The 16,258-nt window shown below is 42.5% G+C and overlaps 3 protein-coding genes across 7 annotated transcripts; 1 reads left to right on the forward strand and 2 right to left on the reverse strand.

Moving 5' to 3' along the window:
- Positions 1-463: 463 nt before the first annotated feature.
- Positions 464-3,770, forward strand: ppcs (phosphopantothenoylcysteine synthetase). 2 transcript variants are annotated; one of them, XM_068712251.1, is made up of 4 exons: positions 464-553; positions 1,658-2,192; positions 2,272-2,375; positions 2,530-3,770. In XM_068712251.1, the coding sequence occupies exons 2-4, from the start codon at positions 1,661-1,663 to the stop codon at positions 2,845-2,847; spliced, it is 954 nt and encodes a 317-aa protein (XP_068568352.1). In that variant the 5' UTR covers positions 464-553; positions 1,658-1,660; the 3' UTR covers positions 2,848-3,770. The 2 variants fall into 2 exon arrangements, with proteins under 2 accessions (XP_068568352.1, XP_068568353.1); XM_068712252.1 differs by having other exon boundaries at positions 480-537.
- On the reverse strand, positions 3,077-9,042 carry utp3 (UTP3 small subunit processome component). Of its 2 annotated transcripts, XM_068712250.1 has the most exons (16): positions 8,851-9,042; positions 8,464-8,551; positions 6,718-6,774; positions 6,544-6,600; positions 6,332-6,458; positions 6,183-6,251; positions 5,955-6,076; positions 5,493-5,648; positions 5,314-5,385; positions 4,858-4,898; positions 4,673-4,769; positions 4,317-4,454; positions 4,085-4,221; positions 3,930-4,002; positions 3,478-3,585; positions 3,077-3,349 (listed from the first exon to the last, which is right to left on the reverse strand). In XM_068712250.1, the coding sequence occupies exons 1-16, from the start codon at positions 8,865-8,867 to the stop codon at positions 3,260-3,262; spliced, it is 1,449 nt and encodes a 482-aa protein (XP_068568351.1). In that variant the 5' UTR covers positions 8,868-9,042; the 3' UTR covers positions 3,077-3,259. The 2 variants fall into 2 exon arrangements, with proteins under 2 accessions (XP_068568351.1, XP_068568350.1); XM_068712249.1 differs by lacking the exon at positions 3,077-3,349 and having other exon boundaries at positions 3,379-3,585.
- Positions 9,043-9,877: 835 nt separating this feature from the next.
- fam83e (family with sequence similarity 83 member E) lies at positions 9,878-16,232 on the reverse strand. 3 transcript variants are annotated; one of them, XM_068712255.1, is made up of 10 exons: positions 15,642-16,232; positions 14,750-15,518; positions 14,049-14,195; positions 12,437-12,561; positions 11,914-12,348; positions 11,407-11,466; positions 11,242-11,325; positions 10,950-11,154; positions 10,657-10,863; positions 9,878-10,468 (listed from the first exon to the last, which is right to left on the reverse strand). In XM_068712255.1, exons 2-10 carry the CDS (start codon positions 15,215-15,217, stop codon positions 10,292-10,294), a joined length of 1,908 nt encoding a protein of 635 aa, XP_068568356.1. In that variant the 5' UTR covers positions 15,218-15,518; positions 15,642-16,232; the 3' UTR covers positions 9,878-10,291. The 3 variants fall into 3 exon arrangements, with proteins under 3 accessions (XP_068568356.1, XP_068568355.1, XP_068568357.1); XM_068712254.1 differs by having other exon boundaries at positions 15,616-16,232; XM_068712256.1 differs by having other exon boundaries at positions 11,242-11,313; positions 14,750-16,232.
- Between the last annotated feature and the right edge of the window lie 26 nt (positions 16,233-16,258).

The following is a 16,258-nucleotide window of genomic DNA, read 5'->3' on the forward strand; positions in this document are numbered from 1 at the left end:
TCGAGGAGATTCAAATAGATTATTTCTCCTTTCATAAAGAGTATGATTGCAAAACTCACCAGAAATTCAAATATAGCCTACAATAAGCAATGGTGCATCGTACCCCTGGATCCAACCAGCATTTCTGAGGAAGTGAAAACTTTTAAGACTATTCACAAAAAGAAGGAGACTAAAGAGAAGATGAGCACCTAATACACCAGATCAATGTGTTTCTTTGCCGTGTCAGTGGGGACAGTCCAGTTCAAAAGATCCCCTTTAAGAGGAACTTCCCCTCTGCCCTCTGGGTGCATGTGTGCGCCACTGGTGATGCTAATGACACCTTATGTGAAAGTGAAAAACAATAATTGACGCACGACATTCTTGTACTTGACTCATAAATACCAGTGATGACGGTGGCGGTAGTACCGCATGCGGCCACCGGGGGCGCTGACGAGTTTCTTCTGTATTTATAAAGAGCGAAGAATTCAGCTCGGCGGTTTCAGGAAGTGCAGAAGTTGTTGTGAAGAAGCACACTGAGAAACAACCTCGGAATATAAAGTAGGACATTTCGCAGGTATATCTTTAACTGTTGTGCTGAAACAAGCGTTGTCGTTTTACTGTATTCAGGGTGTTGTCACGGTGATAAATGATTGTCTAATAGCAGGTAACGTTAACGTAACGTGGTGTGACACGACGATTTAAATCGCTTCACACTCCTACCTGCAATTAACAAGTGTTACATTCCAGCAGTTCATAATTGCGTTTCACTTTGTCGAAATGGTATTATCACGAGTCAGAATGGTAAATGAAGATATCGACAATTACTAGAATTAAATAGTTTTTTGTACAGATGCAACTTTGATTGTAGTTAGTTAAACCTAAACATATATTTAAATAATGTATTTAAATTTAAGTATAAGTGATCGTTTAAGTATTGAATAGCTGGACTGGATATATATTGCAAAAAATTGGAATTTAATTCTTCCTATTAAAAAGAACACTTCAGATATCCACAGCCCATTTCAGACCCACTAAAGACGGTTTGCAACAGGTTTAACAGGCTGATGACAACCAGATCGCAAAGTGTCTGATGGTATTCCTCTGATCCCTGTCCCTGGAGATGTACTGTATGCCGTTCAGGCTGCGTTCCAAACTGAATAGTCGTTCCTCTTGCTCTTATAACACACTGCGGCTGCTGTTACAAAGTGTGTACGGTTGCATGTAGAAATAGTATGTATTGGGAAACACTAACTGTGCGTTACAATACCCATACTAACATACTATTTAGTATGCCAGAAAGAGAGCTAGTATGCCACAATGCATAGATATCAAATTATGCAGTATGTACAGAACACCAGGATGTCCTCCTGCATCACTTTGATTCTCACAGCATGTTTCTATGGCTATTCTGACCGACAATCCTCTGCGAAGGAGACATGTGAGCAAGAGTGTCAAAGTGCAATGTTATGACGAAATAGTATGTCCCAATTGAATGCATACCGCATTTCAACAGTACTTACTTTGTAACACAGCTCTCTCTCTCTCTCTCTCTCTCTCTCTCTCTCTCTCTCTCTCTCTCTCTCTCTCTCTCTCTCTCTCTCTCTCTCTCTCTCTCTCTCTCTCTCTCTCTCTCTCTCTCTCTCTCTCTCTCTCTCTCTCTCACACACACACATATTAGGTGATGGCTAAACCCAGAATGTCTTCCATCGACGGGAAGTTAGCTGCAGAATTTGCCGTTCCCTCCCACGTCGAGGAGGTCAAGGAGAAGATGTCTGCTTTCGCCGAGCATCATGCGGCAGCAGGTCGCAGGGTGGTCCTCATCACATCGGGGGGCACCAAAGTGCCCCTGGAGTCCCGCACCGTTCGTTTCCTCGACAACTTCAGCAGCGGCAGACGAGGAGCCTCCTCGGCAGAGTATTTCATGGACTCGGGATACGCCGTCATCTTCCTACACAGGCATCGCTCCCTTTACCCCTACGCGCGGATGTTCTCGAACATAAACATGCTGGACGCCCTGAAGTTCAGTGGAGGAGGAGCGTCCAGTAACTCTGGTGAAGTGGTGGTCAACCAGCTGGTGCTTCCCAACATCGCCAAAGCGCTGAAGCGATACCAGGAAGTGAAAGAAGGCGAACTCCTTCTGCCCATAGAGTTCAGCACTCTGTCCGAGTATCTGCATCTACTCAAAGCAGCGGCACAGGCACTCAGCACGATAGGTACAGAATGACGACTTACAGGTTCGAGGCTGTGGCTCTCATCCAGCATGTTGTTCATAACTCTGTATTCTGCACTCAGGCTCCAAGGCCATGTTCTACTTGGCTGCAGCTGTGTCTGATTTCTATATCCCAGCATCAGAGATGCCTGAACACAAAATCCAGTCTTCCAATGGACCACTTGAAGTGAGTGAGAAAATACAAGTTTGAGCAAATATAAAACAAATTTTAGCCTTGCAAGCAGCTCGAGGGATGGCAATGTAGGTCACTGTGTTCAGCTGAAGACTCTTAACCTTGTAATTAATGAGAATAAACTTTTTTTTTTTCTTCTCCCCTTCAGCTCAGCCTGAACATGGTCCCTAAGATACTGTCCCCGCTGGTGAAGGACTGGGCACCTCAAGCTTTCGTCATATCCTTTAAGCTGGAGACGGACGCCGCCATCCTGCTGGTCAAGGCTCGGCGGGCTCTGGACACCTACAGGCACCAGGCGGTAGTGGCCAACGTGCTGGACTCTAGACGGGGTTATGTGGTGGTGGTGACCCCCGAAACTCAGGCCGAGCTGATCGTCACAGACGAGGATGTGAAGAATGACGTGGAGATAGAGGAGAGGATAGTGAGCAACCTGACATCGGCACACAACAAGTTCATACAACGTTGACAGAACGCGTCGACACTGCATGTTTTGAGTCGATGACGCAGCGCTACGTTGTCGTTGTTTGTGCTCTCACCAGATCCTGAGTTTGGCTTCGATTCCTAGTTGCCTGTTCTGCTGTCTTACTGTAAACGCCGTAAGGTTGCATAACTTAATAATAATTACAACTACTAACAGATGACGGCTTCCCTTGTCCTTTTTAATGTGCTCTAAAAACAGACCAACATTATGATGGTGTCTCTGAACAGGTACAAGTTTATTAAATGTTTATTCATATGGCGCAATGATCTAGAACAGACTTTTAAACAACAATTATTGACAGCTGAATAACTGAGTGACATGCTTTCCTACACGCCTATAAGAAACATTACAAGCACAGTCCATTGGTTACATTTCCGTCGTGTAGATTCTTGCATGGTTACTTGAGTTTGACGCTCTTCTTGACCCCAGCACGGATACCAGACAGCTCGCCGCTGTATCTCGTCTCCTCCCGACGAACATCTCGCACCTGGTGAATATGAACACAGCCACATATACTCAATTCAAACCGAGGAGCCTACAGACGGAGACAGTTCCCAGAAGCTTCATGATGCACTTAAATATAACGACGGCGTCATCAACGCGAGGAGAACAAACCTGGCCCTTTCTGCGGATTTTGGCTCGTCTGAACTTCTCTCTGTGCTTGACTCTGGGATTCCGATCGATTTTCTTCCTTTTGGGTGTGAGCCCCTTGTTCTTGGCCATCTGTGGAATAAGAAGAGGCACATTATTAGAAACACTGTTCAGAAATGACGGTTAAACATGTAAGTGCAGTGTGAGGGGCACCCCATGTATTGAGAAAATCATTTGTAAGCTTGCTCTGATGTACTTGTAGCTTCTCAGGAGGCGCACTCATGACCCAAAAAAACAATAAAAAAATATACATTTCACCCTCTTTGAGATTTGTCCTCAAATAGTCCACATACAGAAAAGACCTAAGTTGCCATAAAACTAACAGTTGTTGGCAAATTGTTATCAATCACCTGATCTGATGCTGTTCTGTTAACCTAGCTGGGAACATCTGACTGTAAGTGGTTGTGAGTCTGTACCTGGTAAGTGATTCCTCTCTTAGCATCTGGATCCTCCTCCTCCTGCTGCTGCTCGTCTTCCTTCTCCTCCATCCTGCAACACATCGACCATTTATCAGATTCCCCCAGTTGACTTTGTCCCAACTTCTATTTTTGAAGACTCAAATCAAACTTACTCTTCAGCTTCTGGGTCATTGCCCTTTCTCTTCAATTTCGACCGCTGCTCCATTTCTCTGTAGAAACGCAGAGCCGCTTCCTCGTCCAGGTCGGAGTCCGAGTCCTCCTGGACCTCGGGATTAGTTTCTCCAGAATCCTGCGAACGACGTGCGCTCATTTAAAATTCCGTATTAAAACACCAGCAACGGATTCAAAGTGAGAAAAAAAACCCCAACAACACACGAATCTCACCTTTTCCTTCTTGCTGGCGACTCTGGTCTTCTGGCCCGCTGCCGTCCCGCTGCCGGTCTTATCTTTGTCCTCACCGGTTAGCAGCTGGTGAAACTGAGGCGCAAGCCGAGCGTCTACTGATCCGAGCTCGTTAATGAGCTGCAGACAGGAACGGAAGAGTCGGTGAGACAGAGGGCTGCAACCTCGTGTGGTCGTGTACCTCGAGGACATATTCATGAACCCCACGACACTGGCAGTGTGGCGTCAAACAGTTGTATCAAAAAAGGATGCTGTCCAAAATAAAATGCAAATAACTGTGCAGTTTTCTTGACATACATCAACTGATACTGTCTGTTAATGGCAACGTGTTGGCTTACACTTCTGTAGGTCAGCAGCCTTTCAATCACTGGATGGTTGTGAGCAGGGATTCGTTTTGCCTTCAGCACCAGGTAGAAACTGATGTTGGTGCAGTAACTACGGTAGGAAAACGATCATTAGCCGCTCAGTGAAGGACGACGAATGTGATTCTGCAACGTGCGATACAATTACAACTGCAACTTACTTCAGATACAGTTGCTGTTTTGTCTTGAGGTAGTCGGCACCCTTTGGAAAACAGAGGAACGGAAATGATTCAGAGTCGCATACTGCACTGACACAACATCTCACAATAGCCATTATATTTAAAAAAAGAAAAGAAAAAAAAAAATCTCAGCTGTTGCGATTAGTCATCTAAAGAACGTAATCACGGCCGTGGTAGATTTCAGTGTGAATACTCATACAGCCCCAGGTTAAGCATGTTATGGAAACAATTATTTTTATTACAAACAGGCTATAGATGGTGTGTCATACAACATTCTGCAGAGTAGCTGAAGCTCCAAGACTGTGGGTTCATCACGACGAGCGACGTGGTTCACATTGTAATCTGATACATTGTTATTACAAAAAGGACTCTCGTAGGCCTTCAGAATTCAGTCTGGAGACAAATTCACAGCTGGCAAATGTAACTCGACGCGCTCACCTTCCCTGGTGGGATCTTTCCCTCCTTGACCATCTGCACGAGAGGCTGCAGCTCATCCTTCAGTTCAGTGAGCTGCAAACATCAAGTACACACAAAAACACACATCAATTACACGTCGGTCTGTGGCAACTGCAGGTTGTTTTGTACGGATGTGTTTTGGTTACATGCTTGTGTTTTACCTTCGCCTTGAAGTCCTGGATAAGTTCGAGCAGCTCTGGTGACTCCTTTTTTAAAAGTTTCATCTTTTCCTTCTGGGACATCTGCTTCAGGTCTTTCACAATCCTCTCTTGTTTTTCCACACTCTTGTTTTCATCCTTTTCCTTCACGGCAAACTCCTTCATTTAGACACACAACACAAACTAATTACAACCACGGCCTCTCGGTTGTACGCCTCATGTTGCAGTTTATACCCACTTCTGACAAAAATGACATCTGTGTGAAATTATTGTCATAATTAGCATATGAATTCTTGAGTTATGGCCCAAAATGTGTTTTGTGAGGTCACACTTCATCCTTCAAATTTGAAGAAATTCGCTCAAGGCGTTCCTGAAAACAGACCCGACGTGTGATGATAGAAACACATTCTATCACCACGTGTTGAAACTGCAGGTCTACAGGGGAGATCAACCAAGACAAAATACCTGAAAAAAGTTTAAATCATAATCCTCCTCGCTCAGATTCGCAGCTAAACGTTTCTGGACATTTTTGGCCTCTTCTTCTTCCTCTTGTTCCTCGGCCTCCAACTCGTCTTGAGATTTCCCCTCTGTGAAAACACGATTTACATTTAGCATAAGCGAAAGTTAGCCACACGGACGACAAAACGATCGCGACTGTCTCCAATATTATGGTGGGAGATAACAGATGCTTACTGGTGGTGACAAAGTCAGCGTCGTAGAACATCTTCTTCTTGTTGCCCCACGCCATTTCATTCGGAAGATCTGAGGAAGACGACAAAGTTAAATGAGATAGAATGACAATAAAACAAATCCTGGACGTAAACTGATGACTGTTTGTTTACCTTCTTCTTTTTTGCCCTCTAGATCACTCTCCATGTCTGTCCCCTCATCCTCCTCCTCCTCCTCTTCTTCTTCCTCCTCCTCCTCCTCCTCGTCCTCCTCTGAATCGTCCAGGGCCATCACCTCCTCCTGTAAAATTCAGCTGAGCTTGAGTTTTTCTTGAACTCCATTCGTTTTCTGAAGGTAAATCCAAAACGAACAGACGAGTCATCACCTCATCATCCAGCTCCTCCGGGTCGCTCTCCATTTGAACACCGCTGGCGAGAAGTTTCTGTGACAAAGAGACCGCAGCAACAAAAAAAAAAAAACAACCAAACAGTTCAGAAAAGATAAAAAAAACAGCAGCGCCACGAACGCCTCGCAGATCTACTTTTTGAGGTTAACTTACTGCAATCTTCTCATCGTGAAACTCAGCAATTTTGTCCTTTGTGTACTGGGAGGAGTTCTGAAAGGAAGAGAGGAGACGTGTTCATATCCGACTGTTGAAAGTAACCACAACACCGAAGCAGAGTTCATGTGGAGACAGTTTGTTGATGGTTGAAAACATCCCCCCCAAAAAGCTATGTGTGTAGTCAACACACATCGCTCTTGCTTTTTAGATCAGGCAGCCACGATAATAAAACCGTTATAACTTGTTACTGTTCACATTGCAGTGGGCTCTGACTTTAGGGGAATCCCCTCCCTTACTTATAAAAAAAATATAGCAATATTTGATTTACCAATATTGCTCAGCTCTAGATTGAGTTATATTTTTGTGCACTGTATCCACCGATATTAAAGCGACATATACTGGTGTCTGGAGTGCCTGCCGATCCAAAAACTGTGAAGTAAGACAACCCGGTCAGTTTTTGTGGGCTGCAGAGATCGCTATTCAGCAAGCCATTCAGATGTGTCTCTGCTTCCTATGTCACATGCAGCCTCATTAGAATATACAGCCCACCAACTGAGTATTGTGTAGCTGGGCTTGAGAACTACATTTGCAAAAGGTGCACCGTATTTTTCCCCCACAAGCCAATTACAGCCGACTGGGCATTTTCAGGAAGGGGGCTTCAAGAGAAAACGTTTATGCAACTCTGTCCAACTGGAATCATATTGTACATACAACACACATGTACGTGCTGTACTGGACCTTTCTATCAGTGTTATAAGCTTCAGGAGGGACAGATCTTTTAACTCCTCTGACCTTATCAGGGACAGATCTTTTAACTCCTCTGACCTTGTCAGGGACAGATCTTTTAACTCCTCTTACCTTATCAGGGACAGATCTTTTAACTCCTCTGACCTCATCAGGGACAGATCAGATCTTTTAACTCCTCTGACCTTATCAGGGACAGATCTTTTAACTCCTCTGACCTTATCAGGGACAGATCTTTTAACTCCTCTGACCTTATCAGGGACAGATCTTTTAACTCCTCTGACCTTATCAGGGACAGATCTTTTAACTCCTCTGACCTTGTCAGGGACAGATCTTTTAACTCCTCTTACCTTATCAGGGACAGATCTTTTAACTCCTCTGACCTTATCAGGGACAGATCTTTTAACTCCTCTGACCTTATCAGGGACAGATCTTTTAACTCCTCTGACCTTGTCAGGGACAGATCTTTTAACTCCTCTTACCTTATCAGGGACAGATCTTTTAACTCCTCTGACCTCATCAGGGACAGATCAGATCTTTTAACTCCTCTGACCTTATCAGGGACAGATCTTTTAACTCATCTTACCTTATCAGGGACAGATCTTTTAACTCCTCTTACCTTATCAGGGACAGATCAGATCTTTTAACTCCTCTGGCCTTATCAGGGACAGATCTTTTAACTCCTCTTACCTTATCAGGGACAGATCTTTTAACTCCTCTTACCTTATCAGGGACAGATCTTTTAACTCCTCTGACCTCATCAGGGACAGATCAGATCTTTTAACTCCTCTGACCTCATCAGGGACAGATCTTTTTAACTCCTCTGACCTTATCAGGGACAGATCTTTTAACTCATCTTACCTTATCAGGGACAGATCTTTTAACTCCTCTTACCTTATCAGGGACAGATCAGATCTTTTTAACTCCTCTGACCTTATCAGGGACAGATCTTTTAACTCCTCTTACCTTATCAGGGACAGATCTTTTAACTCCTCTTACCTTATCAGGGACAGGCATGCTCTTGTAGGCTTCAGGGTCATCTTCATCATACCGCTCGGTCTTTTTTGGCCTTGGTATCTTTATAGTCCTGAGCAATAGAATCAAAGAGAAAGAGGTCTACTTGATCTCCGCTCTGCAACATTCACATGATGTTTGCATAACTAGAATATCTGTGAAGTTCCTGTAGGACCTGATGTGGAACGTGAGGGTTAAAGACCTATCAGACTTCAACAACCGTTAACTAAAAAGGTACCGTAACACAACCCTCCGTTAATGACCGCAAGAAATCAGATTAAACAGTGTAAAGAGACTAAGTTTAACGTTAGCATAACCATTACTTTAAACATACAAACAACTCCGATTTGGGCTAACTTTAGCCAAACTCACCTTTTTGTTCGAACCATGATGGCAGTGAATTAAACGTGTTTGTTTACACGTTTACGAACAAACCAGGACGTGACAACGATTACCGAACTACACGGTTCAACGTCCGTGTTGATATCCGGAGAGAAAGGCAAAAGAAAACTGTAAATATCCAGTTGAGCAGAGCTGGATCTTCACATCTCCGCTCTGCCTTTGGTTACCATGTGCTTCCGTGATTTCTTCTTCTTCTGTACTTTAAATAGCGGTCTACGCAGCGATGGGAAAGATGCATACCGCCCCCTACCGTACTGGAGTACTGAATTGATTATTTGTAGTGATTTACTTTGCTAAAAATCAAACAAATGTCAACCAAATAACAATGGAAATTATTGTGCAGACAGAGGAAACTATCAAACACAAATTTGTTATTAAATAATACGACAAGACTAGTTAATAACGAGGGTTTCATAAATTAGGAACCCTGAAGTATCTGATTGAATATGTTGCTTGTGAGATGTTTGGGAATATTAAGACTGTTCCTATTTTTTTGGATACTCTAAACTATTATATTATCCTACTTTACTCCCATTGTTTGTTCCCTATCTCCAGCAAACCTTTAGTATTCCGGTACCTTCTCATTTTTTTTTTACAATACTGAGGTCATAGGTCAAAGTGACCATTAAAACCACTGTAATGTAATGTAATGTAATGTAATGTAAAAACCCTGCTGACAACTTTAAAAAGAAATTGAAAACTCAGTTTAAAAATCTGTACATTTTTTACACAATTTAATTTATTTAGTTGCTGCATTATATATTTTTCTCTCTTTGTTAATTTGTTAATAGTTGTCTGTCCCAGAATTTCTCTACATTATGGTTTAAAAAAGAGTTTTCTCCACTGTGCCACAAATTCGCTTATTGCTGGGAAATAGTTGTAATGAATCATTTAGATGTATATTTTTTGGCTTATAAAGTATAACTTTAAAAGGCTGCGTATTGGAACCTGCTTTATACTTTGGACCTTTTACCATCTTATCAGCACGCTCAACATCTTCCTTTAAAACCATTTATTACATTTATCTCATACTTTCTTTATCATGGTATACTGTATGTTTGTTTTTCTGTGACAGCCATCACGTGGTTAAGCAGTTTATACTATTCATGGTGAGCAGCAATAACAGACCAATTGTATTTATTTAAACACATTCTAAAGTAAACCTTGCATCAAACACACCGTGTATAGTAACACATCAAACCATCAAATTCAGTAAATCATCAGATAGAACTGGTAACTCCTGCATGTATAACAATGATTTCTATTCTCAAAGTCACAGCCTGTTTTGGGGCATAGTTTGGGTAATTAACACTGCAGAGGTTGTAACTATCAGCTAATGGCAGCTGCCTTTCCTCGGTGACAGAAGATGTTACTACAGAACATATCGCTCATGTATTTGTTTCCTCACTCCTCATTCCTGTTCTCCCTTCATCTCCGCCAGTGACCTCCTCCAGAGTCCATAAGTGGAGCTGCGAGGCCTCTCTCTGGGCAGAAAGTTTTTAGGAGATCTGTACAATGAAGGTTTCAACTCATCGTTCCTCTTCTTCATCAGGGCAAGAGCTGGTGTCATATATTCCGGGTCAAAGCCCTGCCAAGGAAACAGGAGATTGATGGCAACAAAAAACATTAGAATCATGTGCTCAAGTTCAATAAATTGAGTCTAGGATTAGAGTTAGTCTCAGTGACTTAAAGAGAAACACCTCTGTGAAATATAGATGTATTTTTGTAAGAAATGAGGAACCATGAAAGAAGAACACAACGTATCCACACACTTACAGTGGCCTTAAACCTTGGCACCAGATCTCCGGCATCATCTGGCTTGTGTACGCTCAGCTCCATCACGGACTGTCTCAGTTCTGACACAGCGGCCTGTGATCCTGTCCTGAGCACTTCTGAAGTGTTCTGCCGAGGCGGAATCTTCTTCATAAGGTCACTCAGAGAGCTGAAGCTCTCAGACTGCTGCCTCCTCAGGATTATAGGCTTCTGTGAGGAGAGAAATGCATTTCAGTTTCTCCATTTTTTTTCACAAGTTTAACGAAAGTGTTTTGACAGAAAAGGGAGTTACTTACTCTCGAAGATGGTTTGTTCTCCACTTTGGAGCTAACTTCTTCCAGAACGGCCTCTGTCCTTGACCGCATGATTATTTCGTGTGTTGGTTCTGTAGCTTTATGAAGTCTATCATCATCAAGTCTTGTTGTTTTTTGCTCATCTGCATTAGTTCTCTTCTCAATGGAGAGTTGCCTGGAAATGGCTTCATTTTTCATGTGTTCCCCCCTGCAGGAGAAAAAAAACGTTTTCCTTTAGATATGAAATATCAATAATAATTTATTCAGTGTGTTTCATTTATGTTTTGGGTGTTACCTTTTCATTCTTTCTTGAGTTGTCGTGTCTGTTGGCCAAGGCTGTATGTTGCTATGAAAATGATCAAGATCCCTGGGAAAAGATCTGCATTTAAAGTTAGCAGAAAAAGACATTAATTACTTAATCAGTTATCATAATGACAGAATTGGCTGTAACAAAACTTACTTGAAAGTTGTTGAGTTATCCGGCACATTGTTTGTCACTGGAGAGGTGTTTTCATATACCCTGACACACACAAAAAGAGCTAAGTGATAAAAAGCTAACAACAGGTAGCACAAAATATCACAACTATCCTGTGCTACATGGGGGAAATTACTCAAAGCATGATAACAAACAGTAAACATGTTTCAATATTTTAGTGCAAGTTTCAGTAAAAGGTAAATTATAGTAGAAATATAACAAAAACATCCTGTATTGCATACAGCAAAGTTGCATTTGTGTAAATGTCAAAGTAAGTTTTACATATGTATACTGTATGATTGGTAAAAAGACAACTGAGGTTGGTTGAAGGTGCAATATACGACATTGGGAGCATCTCCATACAGAAGAAGAGTGACTTCATTCTCTGCTCAGATAGATATCACACCACTATAATTTAAATAGCAAATAGTTGTTTGTTGCTATGCTCCGAATCACGTATATTGCACATTTAAGTCAAGATGATCCAAGTACCTTTTCTTTTCAACATACTGGTTTCTAGTGTTAGTGAAACGCTCTGCAATGGGTGTGTTTTTCATGAACAGCATTTTGCTCTGCAGTGGTATTTCCTTGGCCACGATTTCCTCATGCTGATCAGAAGGACTGTCTGAGAAGCAGCGGTTTCTCTGGATAACCCCCATGGCTTCCCAGTCCAGGAGGTAATCGGCAGGTGGGGATGGAGGGTTGGTAATCTGAGGCTCCAAATGGTGAAGTCTTTTAAACCCAAGATCTGAGCGGTCTTTTAGCTGTTTAGGCACATCTACTTGAGTATCTGCAACCCTCCATGTATCTGGGACGGGAAGCGAATCCGCAAAAAGGACCCTGAACTCCCTATCAAAGGATTCAACAGCTGGGCCGCTTAGAACAGTGACCAGCTGCCGGTGCAGGTGGGCGTCTGTCCATGTGAGGCTGCAGAGTGCAAAGACAGCGTGTTACAACACTCTCAACTGTGTGTGATACATATAAGAGAAATGAGGTCAAATAAAAGACTGTTCACCTGTAGCTGCCATGAATAACTGTCTCTAAATCCACCAGAAGGTACTTTTCTTTCATTTCCCCGACCACCTTTCTTCCCGTCCTTGAACAGAATGTTTTCCCTCCAAGAACACGGACACGCATGTTCTGCAAAATCACAAACTTAGGTTGAAACTCGAGACAGAAAAATTGACACTTGGTGTTTATCCATGACGGAATGTGATGAACTGGCATGTAATATCCTACGTCATACACAAGGTTTGTCTTTATACAGGGCTCTGCAGCCATGCTAGGAGCTTTAAGCTAAATGCTAACATCAGCATGCTAACATGCTTACAGTGACTGTGCAAACATGCTGATATCATTTTGTGTTTGCAGGTATACATTTGACCATGTTCACCATCTTATGTTAGCATGTTAGCATGCTAACGTTTGGTAATTAGGACTTAACAGTTGTAGTACAGATGTGGCTGATGGGGATGTCATTAGTTTTGGAGGTATTTAGTCATAAACCAAAGTATTTGTCCTGATGATGGTGCTAAGTGAAATGTTACAAGTTGATCCTATTCATCCTGAGGGCGGCATGAATGTGTGCACAAAATGTACTGGCAATCAATTCAATAATTTTCACAAAAAAACCCAAATGTCAACTTCATGGTGGTGCTAGAGGAAAACGTAGCATACATCGTGGAGGAATTGTGAATGTCTGTACCAAATTTTGTAGCAATTCATCTTGTAGATGTTGAGATATTGCGATTAAGGGGTTTCTACGATATAAAATATGTCAGTAGATACCCTACTCGTGAATTTAGAAGCTTTTAAGTGTCTTTAAAAAGGTAGTTGTTGACAAGTGGCGAAATGAGACTACAAAATGTCATCACTCTGACTCGCCCGCCTTTACAGCCTTGTTGTTGCACTAATGCGGCCGTGTTTATAGCTGTTTTTACTTCTGGCGACTGCATTCCCGCTTAAAAAAATCCTAAAAGTGTTGTTCATTTCTGAAGATAAAGTATCATGAAGGTGTTTTCTACTGAATTTATTTTATTTTTATTTTCTGCAATAATTCAAAATCCAATGGAAAAATCTGATTGGAATTTTGTCGAGGTAACCAGTGCGATGCTAACTTCCGCGGCTGGCCTACAAAAAATACGTCATCCCTGCAGCACTATAGACGGAGAGTTTTAATTTCTGTTCAGTCGTCGGTCAGTCACTCAGTTCATCAATTTCATGTTTTCTCATTCATGAAAATACGATTTTTTTTCATTTTGTGCTCAACATCAGGTACAACATTTCATCACTGGAAAGAAACACAAACACCAGTGAATGCTGTGCAACCAGTTTAACTATAAGGTGTTAAAAATGCACTTTACATTCCTAAGATAAGCATAGCAAAAGGACACCTGTGAGATACCTCTCAAGAGTACATAAGCAGTGCATAAAGTTTTCAATACCTCTGACGCCTATATCGAGACGTAACCTTGTTAGAAAGAATCCCACAACACCATGTGTTGCTCTTCTAAATTGGTGGTGTTTGGCTTTGGCTAAACACAGCCTGTGGTTTATTCATTGCCGTGTCAAACAAACACAGCAGACGGTTGCTATAGCTGTGTGTTGATTTGTAGGAGGTGACTCACCGGATGCCTGAGCCTGTTGAGCGTGAAGTTCTCTTGAATGGACCTTTGGTTCAGGATGATGTAGACAGGGACACCGCGTGAAGCAGCATTGTGTAAATCGCCAATTATTGCACCATCCGTCAATCTGTCTGTCACTATGGCAATTACCTGTGTAGTACACAAAATGTCACTTAGCCTGTGATTATTCAGAACGTGGTTTACACAAAGAGGACATCTTCTTGCTTTTCTCAGATGAAAGTAGTTGTGTCTTTACCTTGGTGTAGCAATGGAAGAAGTGCTGAGGTTTTTACAGACGTAAAACTGAACAGGCAGACTATTACCAGCACAAATGGAGTTAAGTGAAAGCAGATTATGTCAGGTGGTTATCTTTTATCGATGTATTAGCCTCTAAGCAGAATTTTAATTTTGTAGCTGGTGCAGGTTGCTTCATGTCTGAATACTTGATATACTACTGAGGGTTTAAACTGAAGCAGTGCTTTACATTTTTTACTTTATGATTTTCAAGTCAAATCTTGAACTCTCCAAATAAACACAGTGGAGCAAAAACTCCACATTTCTCTCTGAAATGTGGTGGTGTGAAAATATTAAGTGTCAAAAAATGTTAATTAAAGTAAATTACCAGTTCCTCCAGTTAGTACTGATGTGCTTCACCTCCACCCTTATGAAGAAATGTTTTAATAATAAAAATAATATTTGCATACTTGGCCAGCCTTTTGCAAGTGCCATCTGATGATCTGTCTGACTGGAGGTTCTCCGTCAACAGGGGGGCTGGTGTGGACTGTAGCGCTTCCCTTTGGCATCCAGGGCCCTTTTTCAGGCCAGCCCAGGTCCAGGTCCGGGGTTGGTGTGTCTGAGTGTGAAGGAAAGTAGGTGGAACAGACGTCCTCCATCTCTGATCTGCCTTCCTCTCCATTCTCCTGACTTTGCACCTGTGGCGAGTTAAAGTGGTAGTCCTGAGCCCAGCTGGCTATCTGGCTGACCTCCTCAGGAGACAGGAAGCAGCCGGAGCGCTCTGTGCTGATGGAGCTGTAGAAGGCCTCTGGTCCTGCATTTAGGAGTCTCTCCACTGCTTGACGCTCCGTCTCACAGTGCAGGAACTCCGGGGAGGACTCGTTCACCGGCAGGAACACTGCATTCTCATCAAGGCTCTGCTCATGAGAATTCGACATGACCGCAGCCGGGTGTGTCCCTGGGAATAAGTGATACCTGTCAACGTTCCTGCTATTGACTCCTGTTGTGTGATGACAAGACGAACACAGGCCAGCACATGTCACCCTTCTTTCTCGTTAAAGTGATTTCATTCATCCCTCTGCTAAAAAGTCACAATATTTCCACCAAGAGCTGCCCAGAACACGTATGAAATCCTGCTGTTGACGTTGCAGACAATCGTTTTCGCCGAAAAAGTCTGTTCAGGGTTCACAAGTTCAGTCCTGAGCACATTTTATGTCCTGCACCAGCCATGTCTCCCACCTGGTGTTGACATAAGAAGAAGAAAAATGGAGGAATAGAAGTGATCAAAACAAAAATCTGTTTCAAGACACAAAAAGCAACTTAATGTGAAACTCACCGGAGCAGCATGTCTCTCAGGCTCACCTATTAGGCTTCTCAATAGCTCTCAGGAGTTGTAGCTCTTCATGCGTTCCCTCCCCTGCATGTCATATCACGACTTTAACCTTCCACTCCTTCTTGCCGACATTGTTCTCAGGTTACCGAAATTCTTTGCAGCTGACAGATCAGTTAGCTGCTTCTGACACAAACGTACGATCCTACCTGTGCCTCTCTCTGATCGTCACAGCTGCAGTGTTTCAAATAATCATATTTGATATTCTGGTTCCAGGTCATACACTTCCTAAAGGCGAATAAATTGCCATATCTAAATGGCTGCTATTTACTTGACAGTTTACCTTGTGGACTCGTCCAGCCTGTCAGGTAGGTTTGTTGAGTAACAGTAGTACTGTATCTGACTGTGAGGTGCATTCACAGTAGTTTCTTTCTTTTTTGCCTTTGGAAATACCTTTGTGAAAAAAAAAAAAAAAATGCCCAGAACTGCAGCCAGTTCGTTACCAGCTGATTGTTCTCTATTCTGCAGAAGACGGTGCGAGCATACTTTAATAAAGTATACAATCAGTGCTGCAAAATGACGAGTGATCAAATGAAAAAGAGGGCACACCCATTTTGCAACCATGATTTAGTATCAGAGGATTACGTTT

Source organism: Cebidichthys violaceus, unplaced genomic scaffold, assembly GCF_023349555.1.
Source record: "Cebidichthys violaceus isolate CVI_PGR_0920_01 unplaced genomic scaffold, fCebVio1.0.p SCAF_17, whole genome shotgun sequence".
In the NCBI taxonomy this organism is placed as follows: Eukaryota; Metazoa; Chordata; class Actinopteri; order Perciformes; family Stichaeidae; genus Cebidichthys; species Cebidichthys violaceus.

Coding starts and splice junctions, on each gene's coding strand:
- ppcs (XM_068712251.1), top strand. CDS start 1,661: ATGGCTAAACCCAGAATGTCTTCCATCGACGGGAAGTTAGCTGCAGAA. Junction 2,193..2,271: donor ACAGGCACTCAGCACGATAG/GTACAGAATGAC, acceptor TTCTGCACTCAG/GCTCCAAGGCCATGTTCTAC. Junction 2,376..2,529: donor CTTCCAATGGACCACTTGAA/GTGAGTGAGAAA, acceptor TCTCCCCTTCAG/CTCAGCCTGAACATGGTCCC.
- utp3 (XM_068712249.1), bottom strand. Junction 5,649..5,954: donor ATGATTTAAACTTTTTTCAG/GTATTTTGTCTT, acceptor GTCTAAATGAAG/GAGTTTGCCGTGAAGGAAAA. Junction 4,222..4,316: donor TCGCCAGCAAGAAGGAAAAG/GTGAGATTCGTG, acceptor CGTCGTTCGCAG/GATTCTGGAGAAACTAATCC.
- fam83e (XM_068712255.1), bottom strand. CDS start 15,217: ATGTCGAATTCTCATGAGCAGAGCCTTGATGAGAATGCAGTGTTCCTG. Junction 12,562..14,048: donor TCAACAGGCTCAGGCATCCG/GTGAGTCACCTC, acceptor GTGATTTTGCAG/AACATGCGTGTCCGTGTTCT. Junction 11,155..11,241: donor ACTCAAGAAAGAATGAAAAG/GTAACACCCAAA, acceptor TTTCTCCTGCAG/GGGGGAACACATGAAAAATG.